Source organism: Natrix helvetica (assembly GCF_964273705.1).
Source record: "Natrix helvetica genome assembly, chromosome: Z".
NCBI classification, from domain to species: domain Eukaryota; kingdom Metazoa; phylum Chordata; class Lepidosauria; order Squamata; family Natricidae; genus Natrix; species Natrix helvetica.
This window is the reverse complement of record NC_138554.1, coordinates 35,141,406-35,168,644: the sequence shown is the minus strand read 5'-3', so window position 1 is coordinate 35,168,644 and position 27,239 is coordinate 35,141,406. Positions and strand designations below refer to the sequence as shown.

Below are 27,239 nucleotides of genomic sequence, written 5' to 3'. Positions count from 1 at the left end.
TCTTTTTAAAGACTTTATTTATTTTCATTTTAAAGATAGTGACAATTTCATAAGAATTAATTTTTGTCCTTGGCATTAGACAGCTGACACGTACCAACCAAGGGTGTTTGAGAATGTTTGGATTCTTTATCTTCAGCATTCTTCCAGTGAGGAAGCTACAAAAAAGAATAGGACCAATCTGTTATTTCTAGTGCCAAAGATATACAAATAGAATATTTAAACTCAGTTATCAAGAGTTAAGGGGAAAAATGAATTTTGAGAGAGATATTATGAGAAAAAAATGTTTTAGTGACAATGCCATTGCTTATTTTTTACATGAATCATATATTTGGGATGACAATGCAAATAGAAACGAAACTAAAAAAAACAACAGTGATACTGCATTGGAATCTATGTGTTGCAAAGCAGAAATTATCAACATATATTATAGCAGATTGTTAAATAGATAATTCAACATGGCAATTTGTTATAGTCTATTATAAATTCAAAGAGAAAATACTATCTTAAACTAAATGATTTTGAGAATATAGAAAATAAATCAATTCACCATAAGGAAGGAATTGTTTGAAGAGAATGAAGAGTCATGTTATATTAAGCTAAGGAATATCATTACTGAATACAGGTTTATTCATACATTTGTATCTTTGATGCACAAGGATGGCACCTATCTAGTGGTGAAATCTAATTTTTTTGCCCACTGGTTTGGTGGTAGGGGGTCGTGTGACTGGGTGGGGATTTTTCACTTTTTAAAGCATTTTTTCCTGCCGGTTCGGGCAAAGAGGCAGGAAAAAAATGATTTAAAAAGTTTTTTAAAAAGCTTCCGACAATTGTGTAGATCAATTGTGAGCTGGACGATCATCAGAAGGTTTTTTTTCCCCACTTTAAAAACATTTTTTCCTGCCAATTCGCCTGAACCGGCAGGGAAAAATGCTTTAAAAAGCGGGGAAAAAAGCTTCCCACAATCACATGACTCACAGCTGAGCTGCGTGACCCTAAGAAACTTTTTTTTTACTACTGGTTTGCAGAACCAGGGATAATTGTCCCTACTGGTTCAACCGAACCAGGCCGAACCGGGAGGATTTCAGCCTGCATCTATCCCATTCAAGCATCATCAGCAGAAAATCAGAAAAACGTCAAGGTACAAACTATATCTTCATCTTAGCTCACCTAAGATAGTCACTCGATTATCTGATCACTTTGGATCCGTTCAACCAGTTTTTGACCCTGAAAAAGAAAAAAAAGACATAATCTGAAATTTTGTTGAACAAAATAAATCACACATATCTTCACCTGGTTGAATAAATTAATGGTTTTCTTCCTAACAGTCATTGTTATGAATAGAATTCTGCTTTTGTGCCTAAAACCCATCATGCCTATATTCATGGGACATGCTTCTTAGATTTGTCAGTTTCTCATTCCACAAGAAGATAAAGGCATATGGCTATACATGTACAGTTACACACACATTGTGTGTGTGTATCGGCACATATATAGCCATATACCTTGCTTCACATACATATATAGCCATACACATACTTCATTGTTCCTCCCTCCCTCCCTCGCTCTTTCTCTCTCTTCCCCCCCCCTCTTTCTCTCTCAGTGTCGGTGTGTACGTATGTATATTTTCCCACAACAACAACCCTATGGTCCAGTCACCCAGTTGGTTTTCATGCCTAAAGCAGGATTAGAACTCACAATTTCAAGGATTCAAGCCTCTAGATCAAACTGGCTTACTACAAGGTAGATAGAAAAGGATAAAGCTAGCTTTATGTGGATTTTTGGTCTGCAACATTTCTGTGGTAATGCACATATACAATCCTTCTATTTTGAAGCTGTTTGGAACCTTTTATGACTGTTATCTATTTGCTTTGCATAATACAGGGGACAAAATTTCATTTTTTTCTTTTTGTGCTGCAAATCTGCAGAATTATCTTCTAATAGGTAAATTACATTTTAGTATCAAATTTTAGATGTCTGTGAAGACTGTAGGCTAGATTTCTGATAGCTACATTCCATCCAAATGCATGCAGCTTGTACACAAATTAAATTTGATTTGTCCTTTACAGTGAGATGCACATCTGCTTATATTATGACAGTATATCCTTACTAATTGCAAATGTTACTAATAGTTAATATATTAAAACTGTACTAATTATAAATGTAAAACGACAAAAAAATCAATACTAAGATGGATGGCATGGAGATGAGGCATCTCATAAACAAACATAATTTATGCTACTCTTTTTCACAATACAGATGTCACAGAGTCCTTAATAATAAATGGATAGTTGACTGAATTCTAGGAGCACGTATTTAAAATACAAGATCAAACATTGGTGTGCATAACAAAAGAGGAAAAAATTAGGGCTGGAATCCTTATGTCTCTCTCCTTTCTTTTACATATGCCAACTGAAATGGTAAGAGGAATATAGTGATGTGGACGACATCTGGATGATGAGGTGTTTTGATCTGCCCCACGGGGCCACCTTGGAAACAGCAAAGGTCTGCCCCATGGTGCTTCTGCCAACAAAAATGGAGCTTGGGAAGGTCTCATGTAGGCCCTGTTTTGGGCCACAATGGCTTCCTGCAGCCATTGGCTCCATTTTCACTGCAGAGGGCTGCAGGAGGCTGTCGCAGCCAAAAACATGGCTCAGGGGTCCCGCACATATCCCCCAGAGCTCCGTTTTCACTGGCAGAGAACTAGCAAAGCAAAAACATAAATAAAATAAAAGGAGAAATATTTCCCCTTTTGCATTTGAGCATGCAAGAAGGGACGGGAAAGGAGAAAAGGAAAGAGAAAAGACAAAGAAAAGGAAGGTAAGATGGGAAGAGAGCACGGAAGGAAAACTAAGGAAAGAGGAAGGGAGAAGAAAGGAGAATGAGGAAGAAAGGAAAAAGAAGAAAAGGAAGGAAAGAAGGAAGGGAGGGAAGAAGGGAGGGAGATTATAATGAGAATGAGTGAGGGTCTGAGGGAAGCCTTAGCACTTGGCCACCACAAGTGCCCCAACCCTGGCCATGCCCATCCCAGCTACACCCCTCATGCACCCCCCCTCCCGAGGTCAAACACAACCCTGATGTGGCCCTCAATGAAATTGAGCTTGACATCCCTGGAGTAATAGCTTATTGCACCAAACTGGAACTTATTTGATGAAAGGAAATGTACATTTGTAGGCAGCAATAAGCCAAAACACTTTATTAAACTTTCCCCATCCATTCTCCTGTTTAAGGTATACCTTTGTGTCAAAGCATTCCTTTTGGTTTTCAGCTACACAGCAATCTGTCTGAAGTTCACGGAAAGCTAGGATTGCAACGGCAAGCTCTTCATCTGAGATATTAGGTTTGGATTTTATCAAGTCAATTAGCAAACTGCAAGACAAACAATAACTATTAAATCCTCTGTTGAAACTAAGACCTTCACAATTTCACTCTTTTCTAGATCCCAAAATTGAGTAATATGTTCATGCATATATACACATTTTTAATATATACTTTGTTTGTGTAAACTCCCAGTGATGAAACGAGAATTTTTTAGCAGAAGAAAAGATGAAAAGAGGATGAAAACAAATGCTGCAAGATAAATCACCAAAGACATTTTGAGAAGGCAAGGTATCCTAAGATATGGGAGATATCTAAATAAACTCATGCCTAGCATATAGTAAGATGCATTCAGGAACTACAGATATGTAAAATATTATGTCTTGTTTGATGTAAAACCTGTAACAATATATTAGATTAAAATGACTATTTCCTTACCCTTGCTTATTTTCCTGTACAGTCTCTTCATTAGGTGAGCACAAATTCTCAGGGGCATCCAGTGCTTTAGGTTTGAATGGAGGAGGGACATGGGATGGATCTGGTCCTAAATTACTGATACATTCCCAACGGCTGATAAAGGAGGAATCACAGCAATGGCCAATTTGTTTGTTTAGGAAATGGTCTTTGTGACATCTACAAACAGATCCTATCACTTTATCCGTCTGAGAGGAGAGATGGGGTGGGGGGAATAATCCAAAGAACTTCTTCAGTTACAGATTATGGCACTATTATAAGATCTATGCTAGGCAGATAACATTTCAAGCATAAGCCTTTATTTGATGCTATAGGAGTTGCATGAGAGGTCAAAGCAAGTCTGGCTAAATTAATAGCTTTTTTTTTCTCCGAATGTTTAAAATCACACACTTTCCTTCATTAAGATTTGCCATAGATAACTGCTGATTCTGTCTATCTACTTGTCTGTCTGTTAATCTATTCCCATTCATCCCAAGGTATAACAAGAAACAAAATTACATGTACTGAATTGACTTAGTAACTTGCTTTACAAAAATGTTTTATCTGCCTGCTTTTTCAGTAGCAAGAGATTTTAAATTTTCAGATTTATAAAGATAACTTTTATTCATAAATGAAATATTAAAAAGACAAAATCAGAATTTTGACAACGAAAACCAATATTTCTCCGCTGATAAATATATGGCTTCAAATAATGGTATAAAATATTTTGAAAATGGATTTTTGAGTTAAAACTAAATGGATGATACACTGTTTGTCAGCAACTGGGAGTTAAGTAATTTGAAAGAGATATGTATGAAAAAATGTGAATGTGATTATATTCTTATAGCCCTACCAGGAACACTTATGAAATATGGCCTATTGGTAATAGGAAATCTAAAGAGCCAATTACCTATCTTCAAGTTAAAGATAAAATTGATTATCATAATGGTTCAATTGTGGGTGTGGAATTTAATGAAGTTATTTTTAATTCTATAAATACACAGCCTCCAATAAAGATATAAATATATTTTGAAAATGGATTTTTGTGTTCCACCAAAATGGATGGTACCCTGTTAGTCAGCAACACTGAATTAACTAATTTGAAATATATGTTTGAAAAAGATACACCGGAAAGCGTGCATGTAATGGATGTAAAACCTTATTTCAGTATGCATTGCAAATGAAAATATTTAAATTATTTGCAGTGAAAAATAAGATTTCCTGGAATTTCTGTGCATCAAGGGAACTTATATAAATCTATAAATGAAGAAAAATTATGGACACAGGTGCAGATATGTTTTGATTACATATGGATTAGATTACTGTAATACCCATCTATGAAGATGTGTAACTCATTCCTTAGTAGTTTATATTTGATTACCGGGAACTGTTTTGTTTCTGCTCTCATTTCAGTTTTCTGTCATCATAGTTTTCTGTCATTATAAGTTTGTTGCTTACTGAGATATTTGTGGAAGCTCTGTGCCTGAGTTCACTTGAAGATAGCATGCCTAACACTAATCCATGTGCAGACTTTTTATTGTGATGTGACACTAATGGAAATGGATTACAAGCAAAGGAGCAGAATATATGGAGGAAACAATACTCACATTTTCTAAAGCACATGAGACTTGCTGATCACCTTCTAAATTACAGCATTTCTCAGCAACCTTTGCTATTTTTTTGGTGAACTCAATCAGATTTGAAGTTTGAGCCTGTGGTATAATTTTGCTATACTTGATCAAATATCTGAAAGAAAAGGTAGATATTAATATTACATATTAATTAGAAATGTTGTATGCTGGTGATTAAGGCAAGTTTGTAAAAGCACTGTAAGTTACTAGGAAAAAAAGAATTGCTGAGAATTAATTTACAGGGTTTTATTAAATCCATACAATCTTTCCATTTGTATAAAATCTAATGATCCTGACTATGCAAACACATCTCAAGCATTGCATTTTCTTTGGGACACCAGAGAAGCACCTAGTCCTAGCAAATATTAGCTTTTATGTTAATTTAAATGGTTTATACATGTGACCACAAGTTTTATGATACTTTATTCGTTTGATGCATTTTAAAATCCTTTTATACCTTGAAAACTTTACTATTTTAGCATTTTACTACTATTAAAAGTAAGTTCATAGTTACAACTGAATCCTCTCCTTTATTAATAGGCAGCAAAACTTTTAGAAATTAATTTTCTGAATATTCATTTGAAAAAATCTGAAAATCTCTACAGGTACATGAAAACCTCAAGTCATTTTAAACATTTGCTAAATTATTATTTTCTTTAATCTTCCTCAAAATAGACAATTCTGCATCCACAAATGGTTCTGCTTATTGTATCCTTATCATTTATATCAATATTGATTTATTGCTGATTGCTTATTTGTACCCTATGACTATCATTAAGTACTATACCTTATGATTCTTGATGAATGTATCTTTTTATGTACACTGAGAGCATATGCACCAAAGACAAATAAAGAATTCTAACATTTGCAAATTTATCATTCAAGGAAAACTTACTCATTTTGGAAAAAGTATCCTCCTATTTCTTTATAATTGTTACAATTATTCTTCACAGCATCACTAATCTTAGCAATGTATAATCTGTTTTGTTCTTCCTAAAAGAGAATACACCTTTTTAAATATTTGCAATAACAATAGGCACGTCTAGGAAGAATCAATATAAATAATGCTGGATGTAAATTGGAGAAATATATAAATAATTCTTATTCTGGTCAAGGGATATTAAAGACAGTTGAAGATGGGATTGGCAACTTTGATTTTTCCCCAGATTAAAGGAAAATATGAATGGTAAAGGATGATAAAGATCATAATTTGTTAAAAACATTTTTGCTGTATTCATTAAGTATGCCAACATTATGACTATAAAGAAAGGGGCAAACAAAATGTATCTTCTAATCTGGCCAGTGCCATATATCCCTTTCAGATCTGGGTGTTTTTCCCCACATATTTTCTTTCCATATTTGTTTTCCTGCCACCTGTATTCAAAATTCAGGAATCTTTAGAAACCTGCAATGGTCATCATAATATTAGAGTAAGTCTGTGATCAATGTTTCCCTTTTTAAACATATCATAACAATGTCTTTATGCCTAATTCCATTCTGAACAAATATAAAGTCATTTATATTATGTACATAGTATCAGTAACTATACTTCCTTTCTATAGAGTGCTGCCATAGAAAATACTAGACCACATTCCTACCATCTGAACCTACTATTTCGTAGATATATTTTAGGATCTCTAAAACTGACATGAAGATATAACCAGATACTTTTAAATACGATGAAGTGATATGTAGGGATTTATAATAACTAAAAAACTAAATTTGGCCTGAAAATGAAACCAATGCAGGCATTATACATAAAGCCCGTGTAATAGTAGTTAGAAAAACAAATACAAATAAAACTATCTGGCTATTATACTTTATAACAGTTATGATTTCCAAATATTTTTCAAGGGCTGGTCCACTCAGTATACATTGTAATAATCTAAAAACTGACTTTTGGTGTAATAAATCTTCCATCTTTTCAAGCAAAATAAAACATTTCAAAACAAAACTGGGAACAAACCAATAAACACATTGCCTAGGGCTAAAATGTTCCTTTCTTAGCATGATTTTTAATAAATATCTTGTCTGAATCCATAATGTGAGAAATTTTATATCAAAATATATTTTGTTCTTTATACTGTTTCCGTCTTCTTTTAAAACATTGACAAAATCCACAATGGTCTGAGAATCAGTGTCTCCACTAGATAATTAATAGTCAAGCTGAAAGTAATTAATCAAGTAAAACTAGCAAATGGGAGAAAATATTTTACCCAAGTTTCCCCACACCTCCAAATAAGTTAACCTGACCTAATCCACATATCAAAGGATAAGGTCTGCAAACAAATAAGAATAAACACTGTAGACATACCCCCCCCCACACACACATGTGTTCCTCAAACATCACCATAGAATCAGCACAAAGGCCCTTCCACACCTAAGACAAGTCCCCTCCCCCCATGTATCTATGTTATTTTAACTCATTTCTCTGCTCTGTCCCTAAAGGCAAACATTTTGTTTTTAGGAATAAATATTTCTTCTTACCTCACCACTGTTGGATCTCAGTTTTATTTATTCTTGAAAAACCCAGGCTTAAATTGCAACCCCAAATTATCCTTCTGACAATAATTTATCTTCCAGTTCTTATAATTATTAATAATGCTACAATTGGGGTGGGTAGGGTTAGTCAAGGGTGGGCAGGGAATCAACAGGAATTCCACTGGACAGAGACAAAGGAACTCACCCCTGCATTCAAACACTGTACTTTGTCTTCTAGTTTGCAGCATTTTCCCAACAATTCGTCATATTTATGCAAAATTTCCAGATCAAACAGCTCAGAAAGTTCAGGGTGGGTTCTTATTAACTCTAAGAGGAAGCTAAAACAGGTGAAAAATGGGATCAGAAAATACTTTTAGGAACAAAAAGGAGACAATTTATTCCATATTCTGAAATGTATTGCTTTAGTAATCTGTAAAAAAAAATCTTGTCATTTTGCTATTCTAGATTTTGAAGAAGTCCTTCTAAGCAGCCATTTGAAATTATGATATGAACTGAAAGTATGTTAATGTCCTTCAGTTCCCCATCATGTTTTATAACCAACTGGAAATAATATTACTCAAATATATATGTTTTCCAAGATCAATTCTTCTCTGTCTCAGACTGAGTTTGCCAGATCACTTTGCTTCTTAACTATTAATTTTTCTCCCTCCCCCCTTTGCCTCTTATATTTGTTTTGAATTAAAAATATTCCTCAGTTTTTTAATTCCAGTTTCTTATCTCTAGATTAGCCTACTTATTCTCCCCCATCTGCCTGAATATTTAACAGCCAGTGTCTCGGGGCAGGATCGCGTCACCAGCTGATCCAACAAAGGCTGGAAGTAGCCACTTGCCATTTCCTTGTGCAAAAACCTTTTTTTAACATCCTGGCTGTCAGGCAGCAAGACCCAGGAAGAGATGAGGCATTGGAGAATCACCATTGCTGTTACTGCACAAAGGTAAGTCTAAGGCTCCAGCCAATGCCTCTTTGGCCTGCCTGCGTCTCCCCACCTTGCTGGAAGTGACACCAAATTGGCCATGCCCACTCAGTCACATGACTCCCCCAGCCATGCCGACGCTGTCTTTAGGACGAACCAGTTGTTAAATTAGTTGGAACCTACCACTGCTTAGAGGGAAATAGCCAATATTCTTCCCCCCATAAGCCATTGCCTTATTATATCTAATACAGTATAGCTTTTTCTATTCATTTGGAGAACAAGACTGTAAGTTCTTCCATACAGTCTAGTTCCACCAGTTAGTGTGGAATAGTGTGGAATTCTCTAAACCGTACCTTTCCTTGTTTATAGTTCCATGTTCAGCATAATATTTACATGCTTCTGTCTCCTTAAAGGCTTCTCCAGATAGTATGGGCAGATCAGGAGATTTTACGTCATTTTCCATAGTAACAATGCATTGTGGTATTTCCACCAGATCCTTTTTACAGCAATAATCAAGGTTATTAGATATAACATCTTTGTGCTTACACATATATTCTGACAGGGTTGCCTGTAAGAAAAGAGAGAAATTGGTTCTTTAAAGACAGGTGGGTTACAATTTGTGGAACTATGGAATATTGCAAAACCCTTTTGAGGCTTTTCCTAGAGAAAATTACTAACTATGAACAATTAACTCTTCAAAAGATCTTGCTCTGACGTAAATATATTAAATAAATTTATTTATTTATTATAAATAAATATTTTATGGATCTATCTCCTAGTATTATTTATTAATGGTTGATAAATATAGTGTGATATATATATATGCTGGTTTTGTTGTATTCGGGTCTTTTCCCGTGTAAGGTTGAGATTGTCTTTGCAACGTTTCGGCAGGATCTCACCTGCCATCCTCAAGCGTGGGCTCAAAATGTGGGCTTAAAATGGGAACCAAATATATATATTTGTAGATTTTCACGGGTGTAGGTATGCTGGTTTTGTTGTATTCGGGTCTTTTCCCGTGTAAGGTTGAGATTGTCTTTGCAACGTTTCGGCAGGATCTCACCTGCCATCTTCAAGCGTGGGCTTAATTTAAGCGTGGGCTAGATGTTGGAGTTCCTGGACATCTGGTGAAAAGTGGGCTACAGTACTCAGGACCTTTGGCTGAGTAACCAGGGCTACCAGCTGCAGAACTACTGGAAGGAAAAGTGTTTAACCATTGCAAATATAGAGCAATTGAATAGAGATGATGATGATGATGATGATGATGATGATGATGATGATGATGATGATGATGATGATGATGATTCTTGATTTGACATAGTCAGCCAAATATGTAGACTGGATTTGGAATTTTTGTCTACCTACCTTTCCAAGGACCTGGGATATGTATCCAAGGTGCCTATTATTACATTATTACAGTATTATTGGTATTTCCTTTGGTTGCTTTTGCTACAGCCATTCCATTTTATTTATGTGACAGGTACCTGTCTGTTTAAATTGTACAGGCCTGGAGCAATTTAGCATCTTCATTTTCTTTGACTTTCTCTATTTTATGGTCCCACCAGTTCTTGCTTGCAGGCAAGTGGTATTTCTTGCAGATCTTCCAATGCACTATTGTTGTTGCTTTGTCATGCTTTATCAGCATACTTAGTCATGTTGTTGCTTGTAGTTAGTTTGGATAATCTTCTTACAGCAGCTAACCAAGTGGTCTACTGTTTCTTAAGCTTCTTTGCAGAGATGGAATTTGCTATCTGTTTCTATCTTCACAATTCTGGCTTTATATGCATTTGTCCTTAAGGCTTGGTCTTGTGCAGCCAGAGTTAGCTTCTTTCTTCAATTTTCCTGCTCTTAGCCGTTTCCAGGTCCTGTTATTACCTGCTTTCCCTGCTATTTTTTTAAAATATATATATATATATCAATAGCACTTAGACTTATATACCACTTCATATTGTTTTTTACAGCCCTTTCTAAGTGGTTTACAGAGTCAGCATATTGCCCCCAACAATCTGGGTCTTCATTTTAACCACCTTGGAAGGATGGAAGGCTGAGTAAACCTTGAGCTGGTGAGATTTGCCAAACTGCAGCTAGCAGTTAGCTGAAGTAGCCTGCAGTGCTGTTTCCTAACTGTGCCAACTCGGCTCATTGATCAAGTATATACTGACCATGTAATCCTTTGTCTTCCCATGAAAGATTTTCATTTGATCTTTCTTGTACTCTGTATGCCTTCCTAGTATACTAGTTTCAGTACATGTTTTTCACTATCCTTCAGATAGTCTTCCAATGCAATACCCTTTTTTATTCTTCAATCATCTGATGTACTTGCAACATTCCATGGTCACCCATTTTCTTGGAAGATCTGTCAATGTCACTATGTAGAAGAAGGGCATGATTCATTTGTCATTATTTTTTTAATCTTCCCATTTCTATTCCTCTCCCGTTTTATCACCATTGATCAGCAACTGTGTCTTCCATTGATCTTTGCACAAACCTTCTGATGTTTCTACTGACTCCTGATATTTCTAGGCACTTGATTATCTAGTCATGTGGCAAGGAATCAAATGCTTTCCTGTAATCAATCCATGCTACATTGAAATTGGTCTCTGCAGTTTTCCAGAATCATCTTGTGAATTAGAAGTTGATCTTTTGTTTTTCTGCCCAGAGTTGTACTGTTTCTTCCTTGTAGTTACTGACTGATTTACTTCCATTTCTTCATTGATGAATTGGTAGAAATGTTTCTGATTGGATTAAACTGGAGATTCTGCCTATAGTTTGCAATTCAACTCTCGTGTTTGCTTATCTTCTTAGCTATAGATGTTATTGCTGCTTTATTATTTCAAGTTCTTTCATCTTCCCTTTTTTTCTAGTGGTATTTCTTGACTAGGTCCTCTTTGGTCTAATTGTTCTTCAGCTATTTTTCTTTCATCTCTTCTAGCTTCCTTACATCTGATCTCAGCTTACCAATCTTATTTTCCAGTCTGATCTTCCATTTTGGTGGTGTACCATTTGGTTTTCTTCTTATTTGTTGATTTTGAACCCTGGATATTCAGTTGTAACTGCAGCTGTATATATGTTGGTTTGCTTCTTGCAGTAAGCTGGTACTCCTGTTTGATATCATAATATTGGCATCCTTTAATGCTTGTCTGGCTATTTCTTTGGAACAAGCTTTTATACAGACGACATTTTTCTGATGTTTTTGTGCTGTTCTAGATGCTAAGTTATTCTTTGTTTCAATTCTACTTCTTTAGTTAAAGGACTTTGTTCTTTATGATATCACAGCTATCTCCTCCTTTTCCGCATCTTTTTTTTCTATCTGCTTGATTGCAGGATCTGCTTTTTGTTATATCCTGATGGTTTGAGCTTGGGAAAATTTGACTTGTTGAAGATCAGGTAGCCATCTTATGTGCCTCAAGGAGAACCAGAACCTGGGTCTCTCTATTTTTATACCAGGAAATTAAAGAAGTGTCCTACCTATAATCATATCAATCCTCAATTGTCTAAACAGAATAAAAACATATCTCTATATGCATATGTGTGTGGGTAAGTCCAATTTTAAGAATTTAAGAAATTGGAAGATAAGTTAGAAGAACTTTGAAACATCACCAGAGAAATTTGAAAAATTCAAAAGATGGTACTAGAAGAAAAGACCAAGTCAAAACCAAACTAAAACAAAACAAAAATATTGAGGTTGAGATAGAGTGTTTAAGAAGCCATCACTTGACTTTGTACATGCTATTGGGTATATTCATTGAATGAGTATCTTATTCACTCAAAAGCATTTTTGAATGCTTAAAAACCAGCTCCATAAACTCAAACAATCAAACACAAAAGAGTCTCCTTCTTGGCACTTCCATATCCATATATCATAGGCTTGAAACAGCAGAAATAAAAGAAATACATCTTACTTTGTCAAGTAAAGCCTCCAATGAATCCCCCTTACAAGTTGCTTCATGGACGTGTACAACATCTTTAGCAATATGGCTTAAAGTTTCTACATTAGCATTTATGAACTTTTCTGCTATCTGAATAAATTTTCTAGAAATAAAAGCAAAAAAAAAAGCATTAAGTTTATTTCAAAGCAAACATTAAATATCTACAATGTACATTATTTCCACAATATCATGTACAGCTAGTCCTCAACTTATGACCATAATTGAACTCAAAATTTCTGTTGCTAAGCGAGACAGTTGATAAGTCAGTTTTGCCCTATTTCGCAAACTTTCTTGTTAAGTGAATCTCTACTGCTATTAACTTAGCAACAAGATTGTAAAGTGAATCTTTCTTCTACATTGACTTTGCTTGACAGAAAGACACAAAAGGTGATCACATGACTCTGGGACAGTGCAACCAGCATATATACATGCCAATTGCCAGCACCTGACTTTTGACCGCATGATAACACAAGTGCTGCAATGGTTGTAAGTGTGAGTAACTTTTTTCACTGTCTTTATAACTTCAAATGATCTCTAAATGAACAGCTGATGACTACTTGTAATACAGTGTAGCTATGATGTTTATGAATATTCCAAGTATTTAATCATATCTTTCAAACTATTTCCACATCACTTTTTACTAGCCAACATTCTCTTCCATTTTTAAAATTTGATCATCCACATAATTACATAAGGTAATTATGTTAATTTTGCAATCAGATTTGGAGATTTAGGTTTCCTTTGTTGCAATATCACATAGGTAAGTTACAATTATTTTTCTTTCAATGAACAATAATTACATTAGTAATATGCAACATTAGTTCGCCATGCATCACTTCAGTATCCAGGGAAGGGATATTGTTGGAATTCTTCCCATGGGGACTTTTTAAAATTAGGATAAAGGCATAACCAAATTGATCTGGAAAGATGTGTATGAATCGTAACTCTGAATAAGCGGAATCCTCTTCACCTGCCAACAGAACAGTAAACTGAAAGACACCACTTAGAAAAATCTGAAACAAATTCTCAAGGATCATGAAGATGTTTTTGTAAAAAAACAAAAACAAAACCAAGGATTACAGAACAGATTTTAGCATAGCATCAGAATTTAACAGGAATAACAATTTCTTGAACTTTATAGACCCAAGAGCTTTTCATATATTCAGAAAAAAGTCTCTTTCAAGATGAGTAATCTTTTGGCAAGTATCAGAAAATATAAAAGATAAAGGTGGTCACTGATATGTCACATCATATGACATTTACTGATGTCAAAAAAGTATGTAAGGGTTCAACTTGCTAAGCATTTGTGTGGTAAAACACCATGAAACACAAGTCTTGTAAACAGATTGGGAAGTAAAAGAAAAAAGAAAATCCTTGGACAAAATCAGCAACAAACTAGATGTAGGAGACGGCCAGGCTGAGCCCGAGGGAAGGATCAAGTGCATATCAGTTTAGCCTCCCTTTCACTCCTACAAAAAATCCACACACACCCTTGAATTCCACTAACTCTAATCTACCACCAATATGCCTTGGCTTATAGTAATTCAGATTCTTGTTTAGACATAGAATAAAATAAACTTGTATTCATTTTAGACCTAACCCTGGACTCTGATTTCTTATACCTGACACTAAAATGCAAAACAAAGGTATATCAATGTACTCATTAGGTTGAGTCAAAGAGACGTTTCCATTTTGCTTAAGTAATGTGTGTGTGTGTGTTGTATTTGCTCCGTTCCCATTTAAGCCCACATTTTGAGCCCACGCTTGAGGATGGCAGGTGCGATCCTGCCGAAACGTTGCAAAGACAATCTCAACTTTACACGGGAAAAGACCCGAATACAACAAAACCAGCATATATATATTCAGTTTTCAGGTGGTCTTTGTCGGCTAGGCGTTTGGTTCTGGAGATGAGGGTCTTGGCTACAGAGTTGATCTGTGCAGGGTGGTGATGGGATTGTGCATTTAAGTAGCGGTTGGTGTGTGTTTTTTTCTGGTAGACACACACAAACACACACCAACCGCTACTTAAATGCACAATCCCATCACCACCCTGCACAGATCAACTCTGTAGCCAAGACCCTCATCTCCAGAACCAAACGCCTAGCCGACAAAGACCACCTGAAAACTGAATTACACAAACTCACAAATGTATTAATCTCCAATGGATTCCAAAGAAAAACAATCACCAACCTAATCCAAAAGGAGACTCCCCCAAAAAACCAAGATACAGAACAGGAAAATGGCATCGCCCTCCTCCCTTACATCAAAGGCACCACAGATAAAATCAGCAAAATTCTCCACAAGCACAATATCAGGACAGCCTTCACCACTGACCAAAAAATAGCCAACATCTTAAGAAACCCCAAAGACAAAATCCAGCTAGAAAACCAAGGAGTCTACGAAATACCATGCAAAATCTGCCCAGCAATATACATAGGACAAACAAACAGGAGAATAAATGCACGCATCACAGAACACAAAAATGCAGTAGGAAAAAAAGAAAAAACTTCTTCCCTTTTCCAGCACCTTAAAGCTACAGGACACGAAATCAACTTTGAAGGAGCCAGGTTAATCTCCAAAACAGAACACCTCCACAAGATAATAATCATGGAAGCCATCGAAATAGAGAAACACCCTCACAGCATGAACAAACGTGATGATACCTCCCGCCTACCAAACATCTGGAAACCAGCCCTAGCCAACAAACGAACACCATCCACCACCCAAGCCGTTAAAATACAAAACAACAATGCACACACAACCTGCACCAATCAGCACCAATCTACCAATCATGATACAACCACACAACCAATCATTCCACTTACTGAAACAAAGCCACCACCCCATCCCCTCCCACCAAGACTTACAGAAAAACGGCAGCTCCGTTCCCATTTTAAGCCCACAGCTTGAAGATGGCAGGTGTGATCCTGCCGAAACGTTGCAAAGACAATCTCAACCTTACACGGGAAAAGACCCGAATACAACAAAACCAGCATACCTACACCCGTGAAAATCTACGAAAACAAATATATATTGATCAAAAGTTTTCAAGAATTTTGCAAAACTACTTAACAATCTCTAGTTATTCATCTTGCTATTTCTATATAAGCATATTGCTCTATAGGTATTCCTTGTTTAGCAACCATAATTGATACCAACAATTGGTTGTTAAGTGAAGTCCTTTCTAAATGAAACCATAACTGTGCTTCTGATCTGATCTTTCTTTTTTTTATAGATCTACAAAAGTTGTAAATGCCACTGTGAAGTTCTTTTTTATGTTAACTTTTTCCTAAATTAGTATTTTCATTAATCTTTCTTTGATAGAACCATTACATATGAATGTAAGATTATTTATATGAATTTATACATAAAATTACTAATGGTGGTTCTCCTTCCTTCCTTCCTTCCTTTCATCCATCCATCCATCCTTGTAATTTAAGCTCCTCATATGGGATCTTTTGTTTGTTTCAAAAAGTATATGGATATAATGGTATATGGGAATGGATTTGGAACCCAATAGTCTAGTCAACCATCTCAGCCCACATAAGTGAAAAGGGGAGTGTGAATCACTTCAGAAGGGATCCCCTGTTCTTTCCATGAAAGTATAAATAAAGGATGGGAGAAGTACTTTCAGATTTGTAAGATTCTGTTATTTAAAGATAGTATTTGTAAGTTTGTGCTTTTCGTCTGCACTATCTAAAATGATTGGTTATAGCAACATATTAATTTATTAAACCTTTACAGGTCTTTCCCAGATTGTTAAAATACAAAATCATGAGGCCAGACCTTGTCATTATTCACACTTTTTTGAAATGTCTTGTGTTTCTGAATAAATAAAACTCGAAGAATTATAAAAAGCCTCTTTATTCCCATCAGTCTTTGGAGATTATCCCTAGAACTTTCTCTTATCAATCAAATAGCTTAATTTGATCTATCCCCTTTCCCTTTTGAGGTATTTCATAGACAACGGCAGAATCAATGAATATTATGTCAATAATATCAAAAAGCTATTGTCTGCTTATTTTCAGTTTTCACTACCAGAGTCTCTTCTGAATATGCCTGATTGCTACCCTTCCAGATAAGCCAGATAGGACACATGACAAGATGAATTAATTCTCCTTTATTTTATAGCTACATCAACAGTATTTTGTAAGTCTGGTTACAAAGTCCCACCCCCCTTTTAACCATCAGTTCAGTTTAGAGTAGGTCTTTCCTAAGCATTTTACTCTGACTTTAAGCCCTTGGGTTTCCCTCTTTTCTTGTTTAATTATTTGCTATGCAGCAATATTTTGACTTTCCCCAAGGTCACTAATAAATTTGTTTTGGATACAGAATAGATGAAACCTATTAAAATCTGCTCAAGACAGTCCCAAAGCCTATTTTCAGAATATTGTTATATTTGATGCACGTTCTTAGGATTTCATTCCTCACTCCATCTCAAATAAACTGGACTTACAATGCATATAAAGTGTCCTTCCCATAATTGTTCAGATTGAAACAAGTGTTCTCCTGTTCCTCAATAATTTCCCTGGCTTTCTTTCTGACCTCTGTTGCCTATTACAAAACCAAAAGAGAAAAGAAGAAGAAAATATTTTGCATTATTGTCCAATAAATTGGGGGGGGGGGAAGATATAAGAAAAGAGATTAATAATAACAATTACATCTTGGATACATTCCCAATCGCAAAAGGCAGTTTACAGTTACATTTTATATCTTTATGCTATTTTTAATATAATTTATATTGTTTATATTTATACAGAATTACTAGAGTTGCAATGGCCTCACTTGATATAAAACAACTTATGATGATGCTTGAAGGAGTAAATACTGCAATTGTTTTCTACAAAGATACAAGTTGCAAAGTGAAATACCTTTTCTTGGATGCAGGTATCTTTTTCAACTCCTTCACAGCAAGTTTCCAATATTTTATCAAAGCTTTTAGTTGCTGCAGAGAGTACAGTAACTAGTACTGTTGGATTTCTTCTGGCGATCCCATAAAGATGGCTATAAAAAATAAACATGCGTGTGTGTTTTTATATTACAAAAATAATAATAATAGACAGATGAAAGTTTTTTTTTAAGTTAGTCAAAAGTGCTGTTCTCCAATAACCTAATGAGGAAAAAATTCAGATTTGCTATCTAATGGATAGTAGACTTACACAACAATAAACCTAAAATAATATGGTGATGGAATTATGTTTGCACTGCAACATCCTTGTACTTGTAAATTGCTGCTATTATGGGGCAAATGAAGATTGAATCTTCTCATTTTAATTAGTATGTATGTCTGTGCACGTGTTCTTGTACTCACTTTACTGAAATAATAGACATAATAAAATATCATCACATCTTTCTTACCATCGTTAATATTTCCAAAATTATCTAACTGCACTGCACTGCATCAACAGATGTTTGCTGTTGGAATGTTATAGAATGAAACTTCCTGGAAGAAGCAAGGGATAATTGAATGAAACCGTAAGCAACAATACCCTGTTGGAAATAGTCAATACAGTTCATATATTGTTTGCATTTGATAAATGAAATTAAGAATCAGTATGTGTCATTCACTTAAACAAGTTCTAATGATTCTAAGCTACAACCTTTAGCCAATTGACTTACTGGGCTAGAACATCATTTCTGTCATTGTGATATGCTTGGCAAGTTTCTTCTGCAGTAGGATGAACAAAGGGAGGAACACTTCCTATTGATGAAACTTTATGGGACAAAAGACATTCAGTTCTTTCTGGATCACCCTTAGCACAACAGTCATTAATTCCATATTTCTTGGAAAACTCTTCATCATGGCAGAGCACGTCCGGGAAAATTATACACTAGAGAACAGAAAAATAAGCTGGCTAAATAAGCATTATTTAGCAGTAATTTATAAAATTAATATATGATTAATTTACATAATTAATATAATATCCATATTCCATTAAATCTTGTTTAAACCAGATGATATGAGATCAGAATCCAGATTCATATATGGGAGATCAGATGTTTTTTGTTTGCTTATCTGTACTCACTTTTCCTTCAAAGAACATATTAAGAGACAAGAAATTATTTTTTAAAAAAACTGTTAAGCAATATGTTTCTGCCCATCGTTTAAAAAATGTCTGAGTGAATCCAGGAAGATGGAAGAGGCAGAGGGGCTGGAAGAGTGTGTGCTGTGCACAGGCTGTGAGTTTTAAAAATGTCTGAGTGAATCCAAGAAGAGGGAAGAGGCAGAGGGGCTAGAAGAGTGTGTTCCTATAGTATCTTCCAGCCCCTCTGCCTCTTCCCTCTTCCTGGATTCACTCCAGGGGTGGGTTTCTGCCAGTTCTAAACTCTTCTATAGAAGAGGTTCCACAAATCTACAATGCCATTTAGAACCGGTTCCAGCTCCCTCCCCCTGCCCGTCTGCACATCATTAAGATGGAGAGAAAGAAGAGGAATTCTGGAAGTTGAAGTCCACAAGTCTTAAAGCTGTCAAGTTTGAACATCCCTGGGTTTTTTTCTTAAGGGTTAGGGGTGCAAGGGTCTTGTAACTTGACAGCTTTAAGACTTGCACACTTCAATGCCAGAATTCCTGAGTCAACATGACTGTAGGAGGAATTCTGGGAGTTGAAGTCCACAAGTCTTAAAGCTGTCAAGTTTGAACACCCCTGATTTTTTTCTAAAGGGTTAGGGGTACAAGGATCTTGTAACTTGACAGCTTTAAGACTTGCATGCTTCAAATGCCAGAGTTTCTGAGCCAACATTTTGGTTGCTAAGTAAGTGTTGTTAAGTGAGTTTCATCACATTTTACAAGTTGGCCATACCCACCCAGTCACTTGGCTGGCAAGCCACTCCCACCTGTCACATGGCCAGCAAGCCTCTCCCACAAAGCAGGCCACACCTACAGAAGAGGTTCTAAAAAAACCTGAAACCCACCACTGATTCACTCAGATGTTTTTTTTTAAATCCATAGCCTGTGCACATGCACTCACTCTTCCAGCAGCCCCTCTGCCTCTTCCCTCTTCCCCAAGATCCTCCCCCACCAGCCACTCACCAGTTTTTTCTTCTTCTAGTTCTTTTTCTGAGAACATTTCGGCAGCATGGTGAGGATGGATGGGGCGAGTGAAAGAGTGAACGAGGGGAGGGAGTGTTCTGGTATGGGGCCTCCTGATCAATGGGTATTGGAAGGCATGCTAAATTTCACCATCCGACATGGCCGTACCAGGCCATACTGATTGAAACCCATCCCTGATTCATATATACTGTATATAGGTTGTATGTACAAAAATGTATGATACTTCAAATTGTCAAAGTTATTATTGTAAATTTCTTCCTGTTCAGATACATCTTTCATTTTAAACTATTTTGCTAAACTAGTTGTTACTAGAGAACTAGATGCTAACTTATAGTTCTCTTTTCCAATAAAGAATCCTTCATTAGCTTTGTATCTCAAAACTTTCCCAAAACTAGAATCTTTCAGAAAGATTCTAACAAGCCAGATTAATGAATTTCATACTGTTAACATTATTTTTTCTTTTTATTGCTATTTTCTTGAAATAAATCAATCTTTCTAACATTTGAAATCTCCAGTTATGTGGATCATTTGAATACTTTGAATTGACAGCAATGGCCATGCTATCTGGTGAATTTTGAAACTGAATTTGTATGGATCTCAGAGTTTCCAAATTGGGGGTCTCAAAGTTAAAGGGCACAAAATACTTACCCAGAAGTAAGCAAGTGTGTATTTATTAATCACATTTGCATAAGATTTCCAGCAAAGTCATGAATTTTGGCTATAATAATCGAGTCCACCCATTGTGTTATGTTTGTTTTATTTTGGAATAGCATATGACCTCACCAGCTGTAATTTGTCTGATAACTCAATTTAATAAAATGTAGCTTAATGCACTCATGAATAGAGTTTGGGATATTACAGTAAGACAAGACAGATAGTGAAACTTGTTTCAAAGCTTGACGGACAAAAATGTTAATGATTTGGGGAGGGGCCAGTGTCTCAATAGTATGCGAACGAGCTTCAGAGCTTCAGAGGAGCGACGATATCCTAACACTCTGGGGGGCTCATTTGAGCTTGGAACTGTCTTGAAGGGACAGTGAAGAATGAGAGCACAGGCAGAGGTGAAGAGGGGTACCACAAACTACCTCAAACATCCGCAATAGCTTTCGACCCAGATGGGAAGGAAAACAGTCATTGCGAGTTGTCAAAAGTCAAGGTGGCTTCACAAAAAGAGAGAAAGAAAGTGGCTTGAAACATTTGGGTGAGATCTTGATAAGACCCTGGAACACACTGTTTCCAAAAGTTTGTTTGTTTGTTTTCCTCCCTGATTGACTGACTGAGAACAAAGAGAGAAAGCAAAGGGAGGGCACTGGATTACCCATCCAGGAAGTAGCAGTGAAACGAATTCCAATATAAATAAGGGATTCAGCAAAAAGTTTTGGGAAGATGGTCTGGAGAAATAGAGAGCAGTCTGGATAGAGTTGATTGCCAGTATAGTTTTTAAATTTTTGGTATTGATATTTGGAGAATTTGAGCTCTGAGATTGTTCTTGGAATTTTTCTTCTTTTCTAACTACCCCTTTAAGAAACAACAGTGCCATCTAGTGGCAACAGAGAGAAAAAAAATAACATTGAACACATGGTTTGATAAATAGACTGATGATAAGAACTGCTACATAAGACAAAACGCTAGCTTTCCTGATTATTAAAAAAAGGAAAAACATTAGGTCCAGATGGATTACCAGTGGAATTTTATAAAACATTACAATATGTGCTAAGTAACATCCTGCTAGAACTATTCAATGGAGACATAAATATCGGATTCTTGGTTAGAGGGACCAAAGGGACCAAGAAAGAGTGCCCACTATCTCCATTATTATTCATATTGATACTAGAAGTTTTGAACAGAAAGATAAAGATATAAAAGGAATGAACATTAAAAAGGAAGTGTTAGATTGGTGGAAACCACTGTAGTTGGAGCAAGTATCTAACAGGAAGAATATAAATTGCAAGCATTTGCAGATGACTTGGTATTTATTATTGAAGATCCAAAAGAAACAGGTCCAAAACTATTAGAACAAATAGAAGAGTATGGAGGAGTGACAGAATTAAAAATTAATAAAGATAAAACAAAAATTTTAGTGAAAAATATAACAGAAAAACAGAAAAGAGAAATAATGGACAAATTTGATATTCAAATAGTAAAAAAAGTGAAATATTTGGGAATACAGTTGACCTCGAGATGTGTAACTATTAAGGAAGATAATTATTATAAACTAAGAAATCAATTTGAAATGAATATAGAGAAATGGAAATCTTATAGCTATCACTGATGGGTAGAATAGCAGTAATTAAGATTACTATATTACCAAGAATATTATTTTTATTCCAAACAATACTAATAAAACTGGAAAAAATATTTCAAAAAATTAAATAAAATAATAGGAAAATATATTTGGCAAGGAAAGAAAGGGAGAGTAAATAGAATAATGCTACAAGATTATTGGATTAGAGGTGGATATGGTGTACTGAATTGGGAATTATACTATCAAGCAGCAACTCTAATGTGGATAAAAGAATGGATATTACTAAGAAATGCAAGGTTACTATCCTTGGAGGGACACAATATACAACTGGGTTGGCACACATTTTTGTGGTATGGGAAAAATAGAATACATGGTTATTTTCAGAGACACTGTGTAAGAAATGGTTTATACACAGTATGGGAAAAAGTAAAAGAAAAGCACTATATGGAAATACCAATGTGGCTTTCAACTGTAGAGGCTTTGACACATCCGAATACTACAAGTATGAAAAAGGTAATTAGGTACCAAGGTATATTAACAGCACAGGGAGAACTAAAACAGAATAAAGAATTAGAAGAACAAGGAATTGATATAGGATGGTTTAAACAAATGCAAATACAAACAAGATATGAGAAAGGTGTTAAAGAGTATGGTTTTAATATGGAAAACTCAGAATTAGATAGGATACTCATGGGAATAGATAAAAAAATGATTAAAATTGTTATCTACTTAGAATATACCTAGAAGAAGAAGAGGTTAAAGAAACAATGATAAGATTTGGAAAAAAAAACTTTGGATGTACAATAGAACTAGAAAAATGGCAACAATTATGGAAAAGGAATTATGATCTAACAATGGCGACAGCATATAAAGAGAATTTATATAAAATGTTTTATAGATAGCACATGACACCTGAAAAAATAGAAAAATGTTTAAGGATAACTCAGCTAAAAATTAGAAATGTCACCAATTGCCAGGAACATATTATTATATTTGGTCGATGTGTAGGGATGCAAAAAGTTATTGGGTTAAAAGACAAACATGGTTAGAGAAAATGATACATAAGCCTGTGGAGTTTAAGCCATATATATTTTTATTGGGTATTCTACCAGAGAAATACAATAAAGAAGATTCATATTTAATTGTACAAATAATAACAGCAGCTAGAATTGTATTTGCACCAAATTGGAAAGCAGAAAAAATCTCATCGGAAGGAAAGGTAATAACGAAGATATTAAGACTGTGCAGAAATGAAGAGGTTGATATTGAGAATAAAGTACAAGGAGGAATCAGTGTACTACAGGGCATTAGGGTGATTTTATGAGTGACTTGAAAAAAGATGTAAATAGAAAGAAAAAGGAACAAAACATGAAATAAGAATCTCAGATGACACATGATTAAAATAGGGGGAGGGGAAATAAGAAAATATCAAAATGTAAATATACAGGCGGAAAAATGATATGAATTGACATATGTTAAATAACAATTATAAGAATGTATGTCTAAGAATGAATTTGAAAGGAAAAGTAAAAAAAAACTTTTTACAAAAAATGTTAATTATTTTGATTTGTAGAGAAATTGTTTTCTTAGGATGGATAGAAGATGGATAGAATTAATGCACTAATTTTACTCTTAAAAGTATGTAGACAACAATTTTACTCTTAAAAGTATGTAGACAATAAAGGAGCTAAACACAACTTTAAGTAATGTATTTAGTTAATCAATATGTCTGTAGTATCCAATTTAGCTTCCAAATACTTACCAAAGCCTTTGTACATTCTGGGGTTGAATATTCATTATCAACACATTTCTGGTGAATAGCTTTAACATTTGCTGTCAATGTTTTCACCTCCTCAAGTGTGGCATTTGGTATACTTTGGGCAAATAAGCCTAAAACACTGGACAAAAGTACAGATTATTAAAAATACAATCTGTGAATAGCAGTATATTCAACAGTGGAGTCCTTGGTGGTCTCTGAGCTTGATTGTTCACTTGCATACATTTTATTACCCAACTATATAATATCATTAGAGCACCATGGATTCCACAGTTCAACTTGAACAATATTTATTTCCTTCTGTTGTAGTGGGTGCAGAAAAGCCCTGGAAAATGCCCGGATTCAAAGGTCTTTTTTTCCTGACCATGAGAGTTTCAAGGTCATGGTACTATAGATATATCAAAATTGCTGAATGCAGAGACAATTTTTTTTTCTTAGGGGAGAAGAATTGCAATTTTATGGTGGTTTTAAACCATTTTATTGTAAACCTTCACTATATTATAATTCTCACTCTGTGTATAGTGTACTATTTATTATTATAATTGATGACACAATTTACTGGCAGACTTACATGGCACCAAAATCATTAGTTGATATTTGAGAGGCAAGACGGATGGTCCAATAATGGTCACCTGTAAAGAAAGTAGTGAACACATTTTACTCACTATTCCAAGCAAGAATTATTATTCTTTGTGGTTTTGCTAAACTACTCTAATTGAGTATGATGATATCTTATTCTATGTGAGAACAAATTGATGTATTCCAAAGTTATTGAAAAGAACTTGTAATCTTCAGAATATTTTCTTTTCTTCTCTTCTCTCTCTCTCTCTCTCTCTCTCTCCCTCTCTCTTTTGCAAATCTGCCCAATAATATAAATAAAATCATTACAATTTGTTTTAAAATTTGATTTCATTTGTAATGAAATAAAAGATAGTAACGCATGTAATGCAAAACCCAGAAACTGATGGTATCATGCCATATGCAAGAACAAATTGATGTTTTCTAAACTTATTTAACACATTGCAAAAACAGAGAAGATACTGCAATGTTCAGATGTACTCCAATATTTTTGCATATCTAGCAATAATATAAATAAAATAATTTAAAAAATAATTGTTTTAAAATTTGTTGTCCCTTGTAATGAAATAAAGGAGATAATACTTATAATGTAGTTCCCAGAAATTAATTGAACACATCTTATATGGTATTCTTGGTAATAAATATATATATTATCTCCTCCTCACAAGTGTTTAGATGTTTCAATGGGACTACCTTCTAGTATTTCTTAATAGTCCACTATATTATACTAACTAGATATGATCCAGCTTAGAATTTAGAAATAAATTAATGTCAACAAATGCTGCAGAACAAATAACTTCTTAGTAATTTTTATAAGCATCTTGTAAACTTTGCAGGATTATACCTGATTAAAAGAGACGCCAGGGTCTGGAATATAAAATGCTATAATTTGGGACATGGAAAATGTACATTAAAAATCATTAGTCACATAAATACCATTTTAGATTTATTGTGAGATATTTCTTGCCCTCCAAATATACCTAACCATGACAAACAGATTCTATTGTTTTTTTTATAGACAACTCAAATCATCAATCAAACATTATTCACTGGGAAATTCTTGGATACAAATTATGTTGAAAATGCAAAAGATTCATATGGTTTGAAGAGAAACTTGGGTATAGTCTAGAAAATTATGTTGAAGGAACATACAGTCCCCTGGGGACTCAGCTTTTCTCCTATGCTTCTAGGGTAGTACTATGAATTCAATATCAATCTGAACAACCAAATGAAAATATGAAAAACTGAGATTGAGAAACATAAAACATCATACCAGTATGCCGATATCGTCTAGGTAGGTTTTTCAGTTCAGCCAAGCTTACAAAGCAAAGCAAAGAAACAAATATTACCCACTTCATGTTTCCAAATTGTTTGGGAGCTGTACTGAACAGGGTAGGAAGAACACATGGACAGATGGATATTTTATACTATATCACACAGGGTAATCATTACCCACTGTATCCTGTACATATGGAAAGTTCAAAAGAAAGACACTTGTTAATAATTACTGTAATAAAATATTTGCTCATTTTCTTTGTTAAAGGACAAATCTTGCCTGAAGAAATATCAGTGGTTTTTTTTTCCCAGAACATGAATAAATAGACTTTTGGCCTATCACATTTCAAAAAAGTAAAGTAAACTGTTTTCTCTCTTGCCCTATAACCTTAAACCATTGGAAATTTTGTCCAAAGGTGAATCAGATGAGTGTGATTGGATTAGAATGTTTGTGTTCAGAGCAAAGGTCCGTGATGTTAATGTCAAGGTTTCACATCTGAGCAAACATTTGAATTTTGCTATTCCAGGCTAAAATCTAATAGCTAATAGAATAGCAATGCACATCATCATATGTTGTGTGCCTATATCTATATAAATGTGTGATCTCTTCATTAAACATAATTTTATGGAATTTTCTTTCTTTCTTGTGTGCATATCTATGTTTGTGTGTGTGTGTGTGTGTGTGTGTATGTGTGTTATTGTTATCATTCTAATCAATTCCTTCAGGCTGGTAGATCATAATTGTCAAGTTCTTAATCTAACAAAGTGTAATAATGGACAATCAAAATAAGAAAAAATGATTTGCTTGCACTGAAAGAACCTGAAAGAGAGTAGCTGGCCCAAAATCACCCAGCTGGCTTGATGGAGGGCTAGAACTTGTAATTCTCCACTCCTACTCTAGCATTTTACCTAATACGCTATTTCAGCTTCATGCATATAGTTATTTTTACTGGTAATTGTTCATACTTTCTTCAAGAATAAATTTGTTTAGTTTTGACTCCTTCACTGAAATTGCTAATGTTTTATGAATGACGTGTGCATGTATTTTGATCTTCATTTTGTATCAAATGAATACTTACATAACATAGCATAGGACTTTGCTTAAATGAGAATTGAAAGAGTGTTCTATACTACAGCTAGTTCCTTTTTGGGTGCAATTCAAGATGCTGGTCATCATTTTCAAAATCTTATGCAGTACCTGGCCACCTCGTCCTGGAAATACAGATCCCTACTGCATTCCAACACATCTTCTGTGTCATCCATGTCATTGCAGAATGCTGTGACACTGAATCTTCATTTGTCATTAAAGATGAGAAGTTTTGTGCCAAAATTGGCAGCTCCTGTGAGGCAGCAACCTCACACTCTACCCCTCTCTGCTAGCCCCCTTCTTAATATGGGATCGGCCAGCAATGGAGAGGGAGAAGGGGTGGCATTTCTGTGTATGCTCCCATTTGTGTGTGGCACTCTTCCCTCAATTCTAGCAGCCGCTGCTGGCCCTTTCTCCCTCTCTGCCACTGGGCAATCCCATGTGAAGAAGGGAGCTAGCAGAGAGGGGAGAAGTGTGAGGTTGC

At 35.0% G+C, this 27,239-nt stretch overlaps 1 protein-coding gene across 1 annotated transcript; it reads right to left on the bottom strand.

Moving 5' to 3' along the window:
- LOC309400931 (serum albumin-like) lies at window positions 1–25,799 on the bottom strand. The gene is made up of 15 exons (XM_081969699.1): window positions 25,667–25,799; window positions 24,386–24,446; window positions 23,800–23,935; window positions 18,361–18,572; window positions 17,613–17,745; window positions 17,198–17,295; window positions 12,715–12,844; window positions 9,169–9,383; window positions 8,086–8,218; window positions 6,295–6,392; window positions 5,376–5,514; window positions 3,754–3,977; window positions 3,234–3,366; window positions 1,168–1,224; window positions 1–155 (listed from the first exon to the last, which is right to left on the bottom strand). The coding sequence occupies exons 1-14, from the start codon at window positions 25,749–25,751 to the stop codon at window positions 1,177–1,179; spliced, it is 1,845 nt and encodes a 614-aa protein (XP_081825825.1). The 5' UTR covers window positions 25,752–25,799; the 3' UTR covers window positions 1–155; window positions 1,168–1,176.
- Window positions 25,800–27,239: the final 1,440 nt, after the last annotated feature.

Excerpts from the sequence above, each read along its gene's own strand:
- LOC309400931 (XM_081969699.1), bottom strand. The coding sequence starts at position 25,751 with ATGAAGTGGGTAATATTTGTTTCTTTGCTTTGCTTTGTAAGCTTGGCT. Across the intron at positions 18,573-23,799 it reads CAGAATGTACAAAGGCTTTG|TGTATAATTTTCCCGGACGT; the intron begins GTAAGTATTTGG and ends TCTGTTCTCTAG. Across the intron at positions 1,225-3,233 it reads AGGAATGCTTTGACACAAAG|GGTCAAAAACTGGTTGAACG; the intron begins GTATACCTTAAA and ends TTTCTTTTTCAG.